Here is a 14,220-nt window from a genome sequence, read left to right on the forward strand (position 1 = left end):
AAAGGTAGGCCGAACATCATTATCTCAAATTCTCTGGCCACTACCTCCACCTTATTGCAAGAGAAAGTCCAATATTCTATTTCCACCACTCCTAAGTCAGTCTCCATAGTCCTGAAATTTACAACAGAAACAACAGAAAAAAGAAAACCTAGAGAGAAAAAGGGAGGGTGTGAAACACGAAATAGTGTTTAAAATAGAAAAAGACTTGTATGCATTTCTCAGTCCAGAAGAAGAGAAACAAGGGGAAGAAAGTAAAGGTCTTGAGACTGGGGATAGGGATAGAGAGAGAAAAAGAGCAGAGCAGACACAAAAAGATCAAGGAGTCAAGGAAAAAGGAGACTCATAAACATTTCTCAGTCCAGAAGAAGAGAAACAAGGGGAAGAAAGTAAAGATCTTGAGACTGGGGATAGGGATGGAGAGAGAAAGAGCAGAGCAGACACAAAAATATCAAGAAGTCAAGGAAATAGTTCAAAATGGGAAGCTGAATATTAATAAACTGGTGGAGAGGGAGGTGGAGGTGGGAAAGTCTCTTGGGCTAGTTTTTTGGGGAGGGGAAGGCTTTGCGAAGATAGCATTTGAGAAGTTCGGAAAAAAGAAAAGAGAAGAGAAAAAGAAGAGGGAAGAATATCTAGAAAAAATGAAGGGGTGGGACGAGGAAGGAGGAGAAGAGGAGGGGTTGGACGAGATTGAGTGAATTGGGGGGAGGGGGAAGACAGGGAGAAGGGGAGGAAGTTGAAGATTCTCAGTTGGAATGTTAGGGATATGAGGGATGGAAGAGGGAGATGGTGAGGATTAGGCTTCGAAGTATGGGTTAAGAGGGAGGAGATTGGGTGGAGCTTAAAGCTTCTGGGATGTCAGGGGGAGCTGTAATTTTATGGTTTTCAGGGGTATTTGAAGCACTTTGGAACTGAATCCTTGTAATTTTGACCCTTTTACAGTGTAATTCTGTTATGTGGTTGCATAGTTGTCAAGGCGCCTAGGCGACCACAGGGCGCTCAGTCGCCTAGGCAGTGGAATTTTAAAGTATAAAATATATATCCCTACTCCTCTTAAGCTATGTTATTGGTTTTTAAACTAACAAGCATACCTGTATGCCAGCTATTAGCAATGAAACCATTCGAATAAAACATAAAATGCCATAGCTAGCATCCAGGCCAAAAAAATGGGGGATTGCAGATAAGAAAAGAATGCAAAATAAGGGGGTGGAGCCCCTGTTTTGTTCGCAACATAAGTTGTCCAAGAGGACGATGTGGATTGTGTTTAAGGGGGTGGAGACCCTGTTTCAGGCTAAAAAAATAGAGGAGGATTGTTAAGAAGAAGAAGAAGGAGGAGGCGGAGCCCCTATTTCATCCCAAAAGAAGAAGAAGAAGAAGGAGCAAGAGGTGGAGCCCCTGTTTCATCCCAAAAGAAGAAGAAGGAGGAGGAGGAGGAGGAGGAGCCCCTGTTTCATCCCAAAAGAAGAAGACGAACGTAATAGGAGGTCTTCCCGTCATCGTTTTCTCTTCTCAGCTCTCGGTCTCAACTCTCGTTTTCTCTTCTCTTTTATTAAAGTAAAAGAGAATTACTTTAATAAAAAAAGATAATATACAATAGGGTGTATTGTAATGAGATAAAACAAACCAATAAAAATGATATAATACATATGCACATTCAAAAAAATAGTATAGCATATATGTGTGTGAGCGCCTATACAAAAACACCTAGGTGTTGGGCGAGGCGACTTCTAAAAATTGCCTAGTCGCCTAGGTGCCGCCTTGACAACTATGTGTTGAGTTGGTCCTAGTTGTTTTTATTCTTGTTTTAAGTTATTTAGTTAGGAAGTTGTTGGGCTTTAGGCCCATTAGTTTATGTTTTTAAGTTGTGACTGTTCAGCTACATTAGTAGCCGCCCTACTAAGGGCATCCTTGTAATATCTCATCCTTTAAGTATAAATTATAATGAGGGGTTGGCGGCTAGGGTTAATCTAAGAATCTTGGTTGACTACCTACTCTTTTCTCCTTCTCTTTTCTTCTCTACTGCTGAAATCTTCATCTTCCTCTTCCTTCCCTTCACAAGGAATTCAACTAAATCTGCAATCAGTGATTTCTACTTGGTATCAGAGCAGGCCCAAGGTTCCTTGAGTTGTTTTCTCATGCAGCCCTATATCGATTGCCTGCATGGTGATTTAAGAGGCTGATCGAAGATCTCAGGTAAGCCTACTTTTTGGATTTTTTGGTGGATTTGTTTGCCTTGTAGCTGTTCTAGGGTTTCTCATCAAAATTAGGAAAAACTGGAGAAAGGGGAAGAGTCCTGTTTCTGTTGGACTCTTCAATTTGACCTAGGAAGTGGCGCCCTAATTTTTTAGGGTTCCTTGGAGTTTCCTGTAAGGGGTGGTTCAAGTCCTGCCTGATTTGGAGGCTTCTAGAGAGAGTGGTTGCCTCTTCTCTCTCTTCTCCCGTCCCGCAGAAAAGGAATCTTTTGTGGGAAGACAGTCTAGGACACTAGAAAGGTGTTGTTGGTTCCAGAAGTGTTTTGTTTGATCTTGCATATTTCAGTTATTTTCTTTACACTTTTTGAGAAGCATGGAGGGTCACGGAGTTGAAAATAAGCCCGAGAGTGAAATGGGACCAGTGGGAGGAGGTGCTGGAGACCTTTTCGGGACTGAGACCATTACTACAGTTAGGTTGGATGGTGCAAATTACTTAGAATGGTCACAATTTGCAAAGATGGCCATTGGTGCTCGTGGGAAATTAGGGTATATCACTGGTGAAGAAGTGAAACCCGAAACTAGCAACTCCTGGTGGGTACGGGAGAATTATATGGTTATGACTTGGTTGTGTAATTCCATGTTGCCCCATATAAGTAAAAATTTTTTATGGGCAAATACAACTAAGGAAATATGGGATGGGATTGCAGAAACCTATTCACAGAGGGAGAATGTTGCTAGGGCTTATCAGTTGAGAAATCATATTATTTCTACAAGGCAGGGAGATAGACCTGTTGCATCCTATTTTTCAGCCCTTAAAACCCTGTGGCAGGAGATTGACCATCTAGAGACATTTGCTTGGGAAGCCACTAAGGATGCAACTACCTATCAAAAACATTTAGAGAAGTATAGGGTGTTTGAATTTCTTGTTGGACTTAATCCTGAGTATGATATTACAAGACAACATCTTCTTTCCAGGGACAGTGTTACCCTCTCCCAAGCATATGCCTTTGTGTCAGGGGAGGAGAGCAGGAGAGATGTCATGATGAACAATCCTGTTTTTGATCAGTTTGCCATGGTGAGTACTGTGAAACCTAAACAAAGTGGAGATCAGGGTGGTAGTGTAATCAAGAAGGAAGATAAAAGAGATTTGATCTGTGACTACTGTAAGAAGCCTAAACACACAAGAGATACTTGTTGGAAGTTTCACCCACATCTTGTGCTGACTAGACTGAAAAACAAGAAGGGAAATGCTCACATGGCAGTTACTGGTGACATTTCGGCCCCTCCTACTACAACTTCTCTGGAGTCTGTTGCAGCTGCTGTAGTAAGGGTCGAACTTGAGAGGTATGGGCAACTTCTGAACCAGTGGGATACAACCAGTTCCAGTTCAGTAGCAAGCGGACATCAAGGTCCAGGTGGTAATGGTGGAGTCCACTCTACTTTCTTTGTTCACACAGATAGTTCACATGTCATTGCAAATTATGTTTCTACTTCAGGTAAAGAGGGACCTCCTTGGATTATAGATTCTGGAGCCTCAGAGCACATGACCCATATCTCTACTATTTTTTCCTCTTACCAGCTCTGTTTTGGTAGAGATAGTGTCTCCACAGCTGATGGATCCCATGTTCCCATTGCTAGGAAGGGATCTGTCAAGATTAGTGATTCTATTTCTCTTCTCTCTGTCCTTCATGTTCCTAGATTGAGCACTAATTTGTTATTTGTTAGTAGTTTGATTAAAAACCTGAACTGCTCAGTAATTTTTTCTCCTAGTCATTGTATTTTGCAGGATCTGTATTCAAAGAGGACGATTGGGAGTGGTCGTGAAGTGAATGAGATCTACTTCCTAGATCTACTTCCTAGATGTGCTTCCTCCTCATCAGAGTCATCATGTCAGCAGGGATAGTGAGTCAGGGTCTGTGGGTCAAATTATGCTTTGGCATAATCGTTTGGGCCATTTACCTCTCTTCTTTGAGTCTTTTGTTTTCAAAACTTTTTGAGTCTGTTTGTTTGTCAAGTCTGGAGTGTGAAGGTTGTCAGCTTGGAAAGCATTGTAGACATTCATTTAAACCTAGTAATAAAAGGTGTTCTTCTTTTGATGTTATTCATTCTAATGTGTGGGGACCTTACCATGTTCCTTCTATGGGAGTTTATCGATATTTTCTCTTATTTGTGGATGATTTCTCACGATACTCTTGGATTTACCTGATGAGATCTCGCGATGAAGTACCATCCTTGGTGAGGCAATTTCATCAGATGGTGCTAACACAGTTTGGAACAAGAATAAAGGTGTTCAGATCAGACAATGCCAGGGAATATTTTGAAAAACACCGTGCCTCATATCTGTTAGAATATGGTGTTGTCCATCAGAGCAGTTGTCCCTACAGTCCACGACAGAATGGTGTTGCAGAAAGGAAGAACAAACACATTGTTGAGATTGCAAGAAGCATGATGATCACATCTACAGTTCCAATTCGGTTTTGGGGTGGTGCAGTTCTCACAGTAGTATATCTGATTAACAGGGTGCCCTCTTGTATACTTGGATTCAGCACCCCATTCAGTCTCCTTTTTCCTGATGGGGAGATGTTTCATATTCCTCTCAGGGTGTTTGGGTGTGTCTGCTTTGCACATATTCTTGGTCCTCACCGCTCGAAGCTTAATCCCAAGGCAAAGAAGTGTGCCTTCCTTGGATATGCAGAAAATTAGAAAGGGTATTGCTGCTATGATCCAGTCTCTAGGAGCCGGTATGTTACCATGGATGTCACCTTTTTTGAACCCACATACTTCTTCTCAAAGAATCCTTGTTAGGGGGAGTGTTTTGGGGAAGTGAGACAACAGTCTATTCCTCTCCCAGTTCCAATCCCTGTATTTACTCCTGTGCTTGACCCTCCTGTGTCACCTACCTTACCACCTCCTTTGCGTCCTACTTCTCAGCATTACTTATGACAGAGACTCTACAAGGAGGTTGATTCCACTACAACAAAACTCACATCACTTCCTGTTGGTTCCTTGGAGACTCTAGATTCAGCTGACATGGACTCAGGTATTCCTCTTGGTCCCACTACTGTTTTAGTTCCCATTGATTCTACTAACCCTGTTATAGATAACCTCGACCTTCCTATTGCTCTTAGAAAGGGAAGAGAAAGTGTACTGCTCATTGTATTTCACAGTACTTATCCTACAATGGACTTTCTCCTTCCTACCATGCTTTTCCTTCCTCCCTTGACTTTGTGTCTATACCCAAGGGTGTTAGTGAGGCTCTCTCCAAACCTGAGTGGAAGACAACTATGCAGGAAGAGATGGAAGCTTTGATTTAGAATCAGACATGGGACATTGTGGATCTACCAGAGGGCAAGGAGATAATTGGATGCAGATGGGTTTACACAGTAAAATATAACGCATATGGAAGTATAGAAAGGTACAAGGCGAGATTTGTTGCAAAAGGGTACACATAGACCTATGGCGTTGATTACTTAGAGACCTTTGCACCAGTTGCATAGATGACCTCTGTCCGGATACTTCTTTCTCTTGCTACCTCATACTCTTGGCCCTTGTTTCAACTTGATGTGAAGAATGCTTTCCTAAATGGGGATCTGCAAGAGGAAGTGTATATGGATCTTCCTACTGGCTTCTATAGTGATGCTGAAAAGGGAAAGGCATGTAGGCTTAAGAAGTCACTTTATGGCTTGAAACAATCTCTCAGAGCATGGTTTGACAGATTCAAAAAGGCATTGATTGCTTTTGGCCACACTTAGACTCAATCCGATCATACCTTGTTTGTGAAGCGGAGGGGATCTTTGGTGTCAGTCCTAATTGTTTATGTGGATGATATTGTTGTCACGGGGAATGACCTAAGTGAGATTGATTGTCTGAAGAGGTATCTAAATAAAGAATTTGAAATTAAGGATCTTGGAGAACTGAGATACTTCTTAGGCATTGAAGTTGCAAGATCAAAATATGGAGTTTTTATCTCTCAAAGGAAGTATGTCTTGGATCTTCTTCAAGAGATAAGGAAGCTTGGAACAAAGGCAATCAGTACCCTTATTGATCAGAACCATAAAATCAATGCATCAGAAGGTGAGCCAGTAAAGGACATTGGGAGATATCAGAGACTTGTGGGTTGGCTGCTATACTTGTGTATGACAAGACCAGACATTTCCTATGCAGTAAGTGTGGTAAGTCAATACATGCATGGTCCACGAGTCTAGCATTGGGAGGCAGTTGATAGGATTCTTGCTTATTTGAAGGGACACCCGGGCAGAGGCATATTGTTTACTGATCATGGACAGTTGAAACTAGAGGCTTATACAGATGTAGATTGGGCAGGATGCCTTGATGACAGGAGATCAACTTCAGGAGTGTGCACCCTTGTTGGGGGTAACCTTGTCTCGTGGAAGAGTAAGAAACAAACAGTGGTGGCAAGATCAAGTGCTGAAGATGAATATAAGGCCATGGCACATGGAGTTTCAGAACTTCTCTGAATCCGTTCCCTATTAGAAGAAATTGGTGTACAGGCAGAAGAACCTATGATGTTGCACTGTGATAACCAGGCAACAATTAACATTGCCCATATCCTAGTCCAGCATGATCGAACTAAGCACATTGAAGTGGATAGACATTTTATCAGAGAAAGAGTGACTTCTGGAGAAGTTTGTCTTCCATACATTGCTTCTGATCTACAGCTTGCTGATGTTCTCACAAAAGGTGTTGCAAAGAACAAGCTGGAGCATGATCTACGCAAGTTGGGAATGTGTGACATTTACTCCCAACTTGATGGGGAGTGTTGAGTTGGGCCTAGTTGTTTTTATTCTTATTTTAAGTTATTTAGTTAGGAAGTTATTGGGCTTTAGGCCCATTCGTTTATGTTTTTAAGTTATGACTGTTTAGCTACATTGGTAGCCGCCCTACTAAGGGCATCCTTGTAATATCTCATCCTTTAAGTTAAGTATAAATTATAATGAGGGGTTGGTGGCTAGGGTTAATTTAAGAATCCTGGTTGACTTCCTACTCTTTTCTCCTCCTCTTTTTTTCTCTACTGCTGAAATCTTCATCTTCCTCTTCTTTCCCTTCACAAGGAATTCAACTAAATCTGCAATCAGTGATTTCTAGTCTATGTGTAGTTGGTTTATTAACTAGACAACTAGCATTTTGAGATATACTGCTTTTTTCATTTTAATCAAATTTCTCTTTATCCTTCAAAAAAATCACCGTTATCGGCCCTGTATCCAAAATAGCTCTTCTGTCCTCAAAGGGAATATTGAAACTCTAGAGGATACTCATAGTTTCTCCAGTCAGGAACCTTCTTCTCAGCCTTTAAAATCAATCTCCTTTCCCAAACTCTACTATCATTTTCCGGAACTAAACTGTGAAACTTTCCTAAACTCACCACCGAAAAATGTTGCAGCATTTCCTCTTGTTTATTTGCCACCGAGTATAACTGCTCTTCCTCAGGTTCACAGTGCTCAGATTCTCTTTCAAACCGACAATTACCGGAATAGAGCTCTTAGGGTTCTCCTTCATTCAAGGCCGGGAATCTGTAAATGGCCACATCACCTGCCTTCGGCATCAGAAAATTTTGAAGCTTCTGTGACACCAATCTCCAACCCCAACTCCTTTTTCCTTCTGGGATACAGACGCACTGTCATCTATTTCTTCCAAAGAATCCTATAAACTCCAAAAACCACCCTTTTCGGTTATTTTTTAGAGTCACTTGATACCTTCTACTTGGCATATCCAGATAGCTTTTCCACTTGTCAATCTTAACAGCGAACAGAGACCCATCCGTGAAACCTTTCAGCCACTGTGCTGCTTCTCCTATTAGAGAAATAGTGGCTCTCCCTTCTTCCCTGATTGTTAATATTGAATGGTTTCAACTTTTACTTTCTTCTAAAACAAAGATCTTCTCAATCGTCATCTTGCTTCTCCACTGTCTCTCCATCGCCACCTTCAAGTCGTAGGGATTGAAACCCTTCTTGAAACATTCCAGACTCCAAATAAATTAGATGTGAACAAGGTTTAAAATGTCGATGTCGATGGAAATGTCGGTCATCCAAATTAAGAAACATGTCAGAAATATCGGAAATACCATATGGAAATAATGTAAAATCTATAGACATGGTGGAAACATTGTAAAATATGCAAAATATAGAATGATGTTTTATGAAATGACAAAAGAAGCATAGGCACACCTTTTTAAATTATTGTCTTGTTCCAAATTATTAAACAAAACTATGAAACTAATGTTGTAGACAAAAGAATATGTTCTGAAGTTGCCCTGTAAACCTTAAGCTTTAGAACTTCATGATAGAATTAGTTAAAGCAAAATTTAAACTCATAGAAAATGTTAATGGTTGTAATCATGTAAGTTAGGTCGACAATAATTTGTTACTTCACAAGTTCACATATCTACAATATTGTCATCAACTTATGTTATAATACTATCTCTTGTACTTCACATAGTACTGGTAGTGTTCACTAGGGAATATGTCAATTCTAGTCAAATTTCATGTTGCTACCCATGGAAGTGAAAATGGAAATATGTTGTGGATATTATTTCTTGTACTCCACCTATGTTCGGTAGTGTTCATTGGGGAAATGTCGATTCCAGTAAAATTTTGTGTTTCTACCCATGGAAATGGAAATATGTCGTGGAAATATTAGGGAAATTAGGGACATTTTAAACCACGGATGGGAAGATAAAAGACCCCAGGGAGCCATAGGATCTAGAGGCCCATGTCTTTGGTTCAGCCGATTGAGAGAAATGAAAGAAATCCCAACCTGCATGGTGTCTTTCTTGAGAAAACAGATGAACTTTGTATTGATCAAAGCAACCTTCCAAAGAGATCCAAACAGGTGTCCAACAGCAGATCTGAGTGCTCTTGAAATACCCTTTTAAAAGCTGGTTCTGAAGTTTGATCAGATGAGAGGAATGTGAACCTGCTTTGGTACCATGTCAAAGACAAGTTCTGGAAGGGAGAACAAGAAAGAAAGAATATTGTTTTTTTGATCAGTAGAAAGAAAGAATAAAAAGAATAAGTATATGGTACATAAGATACTTTGGATTGTAATTCCTTTTTTGATTAATGAATTTTCATTCACTCTTCAAAAAAAAAAATGGTACATAAGAATATAAGATACTTGATAAAAAAGTGCTCTGAGTAATAGATCAGCCTGTAGATTCTCTACACCACTTGGGGAAAAGGCTAGCTACCTTTGGGATGCAGTGGTTGGGAAATTTTCTAGGAAGTTAGCCTCATGGAAGCATTTTTACCTTTTGTTTTGGGGGGAGAATTATATCTGTTTAGTCTCCTATTGTATTTCTTTTATCTGTTTAGAATACTAGCATCTATATCTAATAGGATAAAGTGATGAGGGATTTTTTGTGGGAACCTGGAGAAGAAAGGAAATATCATCTTATTAGTTGGGAACTAGTTTGTAAAAGCAAGGAGGTAGAGAGTTTAGGAGTGGGTAACCCTGGCCCTTTGGGGATGGGGGAGTTACCTTTGTTGCTCTCTACTCTGGCCAAATAAGTGAAGGAGACTCCATAAGAACATAACTGCAAGCTGTCTTTGAAGTCCTAAAAATATGCAAGAACCTTAACCTGCAAAATTTAGAGGTGGAAAGAGACTCTATGATAGTGATCGGCTGGTTGAGAAACAGTTCTAAAGGAAGATGGCAACATTGAAACACTCTAAGTCATGCTACAACTCTAGTAAGAGAGTTGGGAGTGGAATATTCATGGACACATTAGGGCAGCAAACAGTGAAAATTTTCACTGGGTAGTTACTTTGTAATACATATGAGAATCTCCCTATGGGAAGGGTTTGGGTAGCAATAATATACCCTAATATGCTGTAATATTCATGTAAATATTTTTTAGGATATAGTGCAAAGTTACAACTGAAAAAGAACATCAAGAGTAGAGGAAAAGGCTAGTAGGTTGATCAGATCTACTTCTCAGAAACCATGTTTTTGTGTGATTCAACATGCAAATCAGCAAGACAACAAGAAGAGATACAGGGGAGAAGAGTGAACAGAAGATAGAAGGGGGAGATCATAGAAGGAAAGAGAGGATCATGGGAGAGAAAATAAGTACACTCCTTATTGGCCACGGTTGCTGCATCACAATATTTGTGAAGGTAGATGTTTTGTATCCAGTATGAACATCTTAATTCAAATGAAAACCAAGGTCAGCCAACATATTTGCTGATAGTCTTTTTAGAGAGTATCAGAGATCATCTGTTCCATCTTAAGTTTGTCCATGGTTTTTGCTAGCTTCTGTTTGTTGATTCATTTTGTCTATGTGCTATCCCTGATTTATGCCTTCAGTCTCATTTCTGTTTCTGATGAAAGAAAAAAAGAAAATCACCACAAAAAAGAAAGACAAAAAATTCAGTTTCTGATAAAAGAAATTATTGTGCTATCCCTGATTTATGCCTTCAGTCTCATTTCTGTTTCTGATGAAAGAAAAAAAGAAAATCACCACAAAAAAAGAAAGACAAAAAATTCAGTTTCTGATAAAAGAAATTATTTGAAAGGTCTATGCATGCTCCTTATAATATTAAAACATGCTTAAAATATCTGGTAATGGAACACTTATCAAAAAAAAAAAAACAAAAAAATCTTGTAATGGAACATCCTTGTGTTCGGAAGTGCAGAATATAGATGTCCCTCCTACTATTTTTAATGCATGACTGTTTCCTTTGCATTGCAGTGTCAGCTGTTGAACAGCTCCAAGTAATGGCTTCAAAACGACAGTATAAGGAGGCAGCAGCACAATTGGAGGTAGCAAAGTATTAATTTATTTATACTAATCTATTAACGTCTTATAGTTTCACATGGTAGAGGAAAAGCATCTAAAATCTGATGAATTCTATTGATCCCACATGGCGTATCCAACTCAGACAATCTTTCTCAACTTTGAGTATAAAAAAAAGATTGCATAAATTTATTCTCAGCTTTCCACTTTTTTGTCCTTAACCCAGCTTTGGAGTATGGAAGCCAATGGTTTTCAACATGGAAAAGGGAGCAAATAGGTCATCGTCATCATTTAAGCCTTGTCCCACCTATATGGGATTAACTACATTAATCCTGTTCCACCATTCTGTTTTGTTCAGTAGCATATCTATTATGGATATTTAAATCATTTCTCACTACTTTTTTCTTGGTAGAATATTTTTCACTACTTCTACCCTATCCTTTTTGGTCTGCCTTTAGCTGTTCTGGCCCTTTCAACATTTAATAGATCACTTCTTCTTACTGGTTTTGTAGATAGATATACAACTTGGGTGAGCCCAACCTGACCCTAGATCGACCTAGTCCAAAATTTTACATGGCCTGGTTTGGATTTTTGATTCTCAGGCTGGGCCTAGGTCCAAAACCCCAGTTATTTTATTTTATTCATTTCTTGGATGGGCCCATGAGGCCATGACTAGCCTTTAGGTAGTCCAAGCTCGAAAATGTCTTGAGCCCAACCCAAATGTTCCACCAATCACAAAGTCCAGTCGTCCAGAAACAGCAAGGAAATTGTCCAGTTCAGTATTTCTCAAAAATCTATAGTGGTATTGCCTTCCAAGTCAAGAGCTTGGAATCACCCTCATTTTCTCATTGCTTGCTCGAAAGCCTTGAATCACCCAAGGAAGAAGATCGACTATATTCTCGGCATATTACCTTACCCTTCTTATTGAGGCTCACGTGATCATTTAAGAGCCTGCGTGCCAGTGTAGACCTATGTGCCACTCCTTATTTGATCTGTTTATCTGGTTCTGTTTTGTTGCTACCCAGACCAGTCCTGGGCCAGTTCTCCACAGCATTTTCTTTAATAGCCATGCTACACTTAACACTACCACTGCTTCAGCATAGGTTCTTGAGTGCCTATATTCTATTTTTAAACTTTTGGATTTCTTTTTGATGGGACTAAGTGAAAACTGAACATCTTCTGAAATCATCCATTCCTTTCCTGCCATGTGTTATAATCTTCGCAAGCTCATTGTTGCCTTCAACCTCTAGCCTCCTACTCCTTAGCTTCTTCTCCATATCTGAAAGTATCCAAGCTTTGAGGTTAAGTCTTTTGCATTTGATTTACCACACGAAGGATTTGATGAGGTCTATCTCCTTTAATTTTAATGATCACAGCACTAAGATTATTGAAATTTCTACTTTGCTCCTCTGTTTTCACAGAGCCACAACAGGCGTCCCCAATCTTCAGAAGGACCTCCTTCCATAAGTTGAACAGCAAGCCTAACACAGCAATATTTATGGTCTCAGGCTGATGGTGCAGCTGCAGCTTATTCAAGCTTGGATACCAGTTTGATACTAGGAGTTGACCACAGTCTAATTCCACCACCATAGCATCAACTTCTGGGTTCTCCTCAATGGAGATTACTGCCTGATCCACCAAGAGAAGGCTTGAGAGTAATCCTTTCCCCAAACTTATTCTCAATCACATTCTGCCCTGCTCACCAGTCTGCTATCAAGTACTTTGCTGAGGTTACCTTGTAATCTTCCCATGGTGCTTTACCTTTAACTACCATGTGGAAGGTCTAGATACTTCTGCTATGGTTAGCATTTTCTTAGCTACCTGTGCTTGCATTGATTGCTGACTGTCTCAAGGATCCTTACTGGTGGTTGGAAACCTGCCATCTGTTCTTGTAACAGGCCTCCAAAGATTTCCATCCTGCCATCTTTCTGTACTTTGGATTTCATGTTGCTTGCCTTCTGCTTTACTCAACATATTCCACTGGGAACAATATATTGTCATTTGGTGTTTTGTCTTCTGACTGCAATATATGACCTGATGATCAACTTAATTGTATTTGAGTGCTCACCATCCAGATTAGTGAAGAGGACTCCATCTACAAATACCTTGAACTGGACTGAACTCTTTTCTTCCAGGATTACCATTCCTTTCCCAATCTCTTATATCATCGACTTCCTTCTGTTTCCTTTGCCAAGTTCCTTAAATATGAATATCATTGCTTCGACCCTCAAGTCTTGGCACTTCTTTTTTACTGAGGCGATCACTCCATTCTTCGCCATGATCCTCATGGCTGTTATTCTTCAATTCATCTGACTATAGTTCCCTACATAACATACATTGCTTCCGTGGAATTAGCATGGAGTCACAATAGTCATATCAGTATTCATGTTTCTAAGAGTTTGACAAAAGTTTACTTGACACCATCCTCTCTATCCAGGCTTGGGACTGAGTGTAAGAAAAGCTTGTGTGAACAAAAGAAAAGTGAGGAAATGGAAAATCCTTAAAAGAGGAATGCTAATCCTACTCACCACGCCTATTATCATAAGTAGAGTTAGAGATATACTATTGCCAAACCTCTAGCACCCTTGACATGGGTAGATGTAAAGAGTTTGGATCTTCTGACCACAACATTGATGGCCATGTTCACCCAGCCACACATTGGGAACATCTCTTGTACTTAATAATTTAATAACCGATGTTCCTGATATGCGTCTGGGTGAACGTAGCCAGCAATATGTTGTGGTCAGCAGATCTGGACTCAGAGATGCACCGGTAAGAGTAGATCTCTAATCCTACTCATGAGAGTATGATTTGCTGTCCTTATCCTCGAGATATCTGAGACAAGATTCTGTCATCGTCTTCAGTGCTACTTTCCCATTTGAGTTTGTATTGAATTGTTTTGCTTGTTTTTTAATAGGTAACATATGACAAGGGTTCAAATCTTGGAAACAGCCTTTCTGTGTATCTGCAGGGGTAAAGCTGTGTACATCTATCTTTCCCCAGACCCTGCATTGGCGGGAGCCTTGTGCACTGGGCTGCCCTTTTTTTATCTCTGTGTTTGAGAAATAGAAATACAAGTTGCATATGCAAAGGGTTATAGATAAGGGAAAAATAAAAGATACGCTACTGCTCTCTCTCAAGAAAAGGCCTGTAAGTTTTAGATATAATTGCAATTTCATACTTGAAGAGAGTGGTACACTAAGCCACCTTGAACTTGAACAACTTCTGAATCATGTACAACATGAAACCTCCCCTAAAATTGCCACCTATCAAACG

At 39.9% G+C, this 14,220-nt stretch overlaps 1 protein-coding gene across 1 annotated transcript in view; it reads left to right on the forward strand.

Moving 5' to 3' along the window:
* The window catches only part of HIT1 (Membrane trafficking VPS53 family protein), a 76,214-nt gene that overhangs the window by 21,637 nt on the left and 40,357 nt on the right, over nt 1–14,220 (forward strand). The window contains exon 7 of the mRNA XM_010260330.3: nt 10,900–10,970. Within this exon, the coding sequence (XP_010258632.1) occupies nt 10,900–10,970 (71 nt within the window). The remainder of the gene's footprint in view (nt 1–10,899; nt 10,971–14,220) is intronic.

Source organism: Nelumbo nucifera, chromosome 7 (genome assembly GCF_055504915.1).
Source record: "Nelumbo nucifera cultivar China Antique chromosome 7, China Antique-T2T, whole genome shotgun sequence".
Classification (NCBI taxonomy): Eukaryota; Viridiplantae; Streptophyta; class Magnoliopsida; order Proteales; family Nelumbonaceae; genus Nelumbo; species Nelumbo nucifera.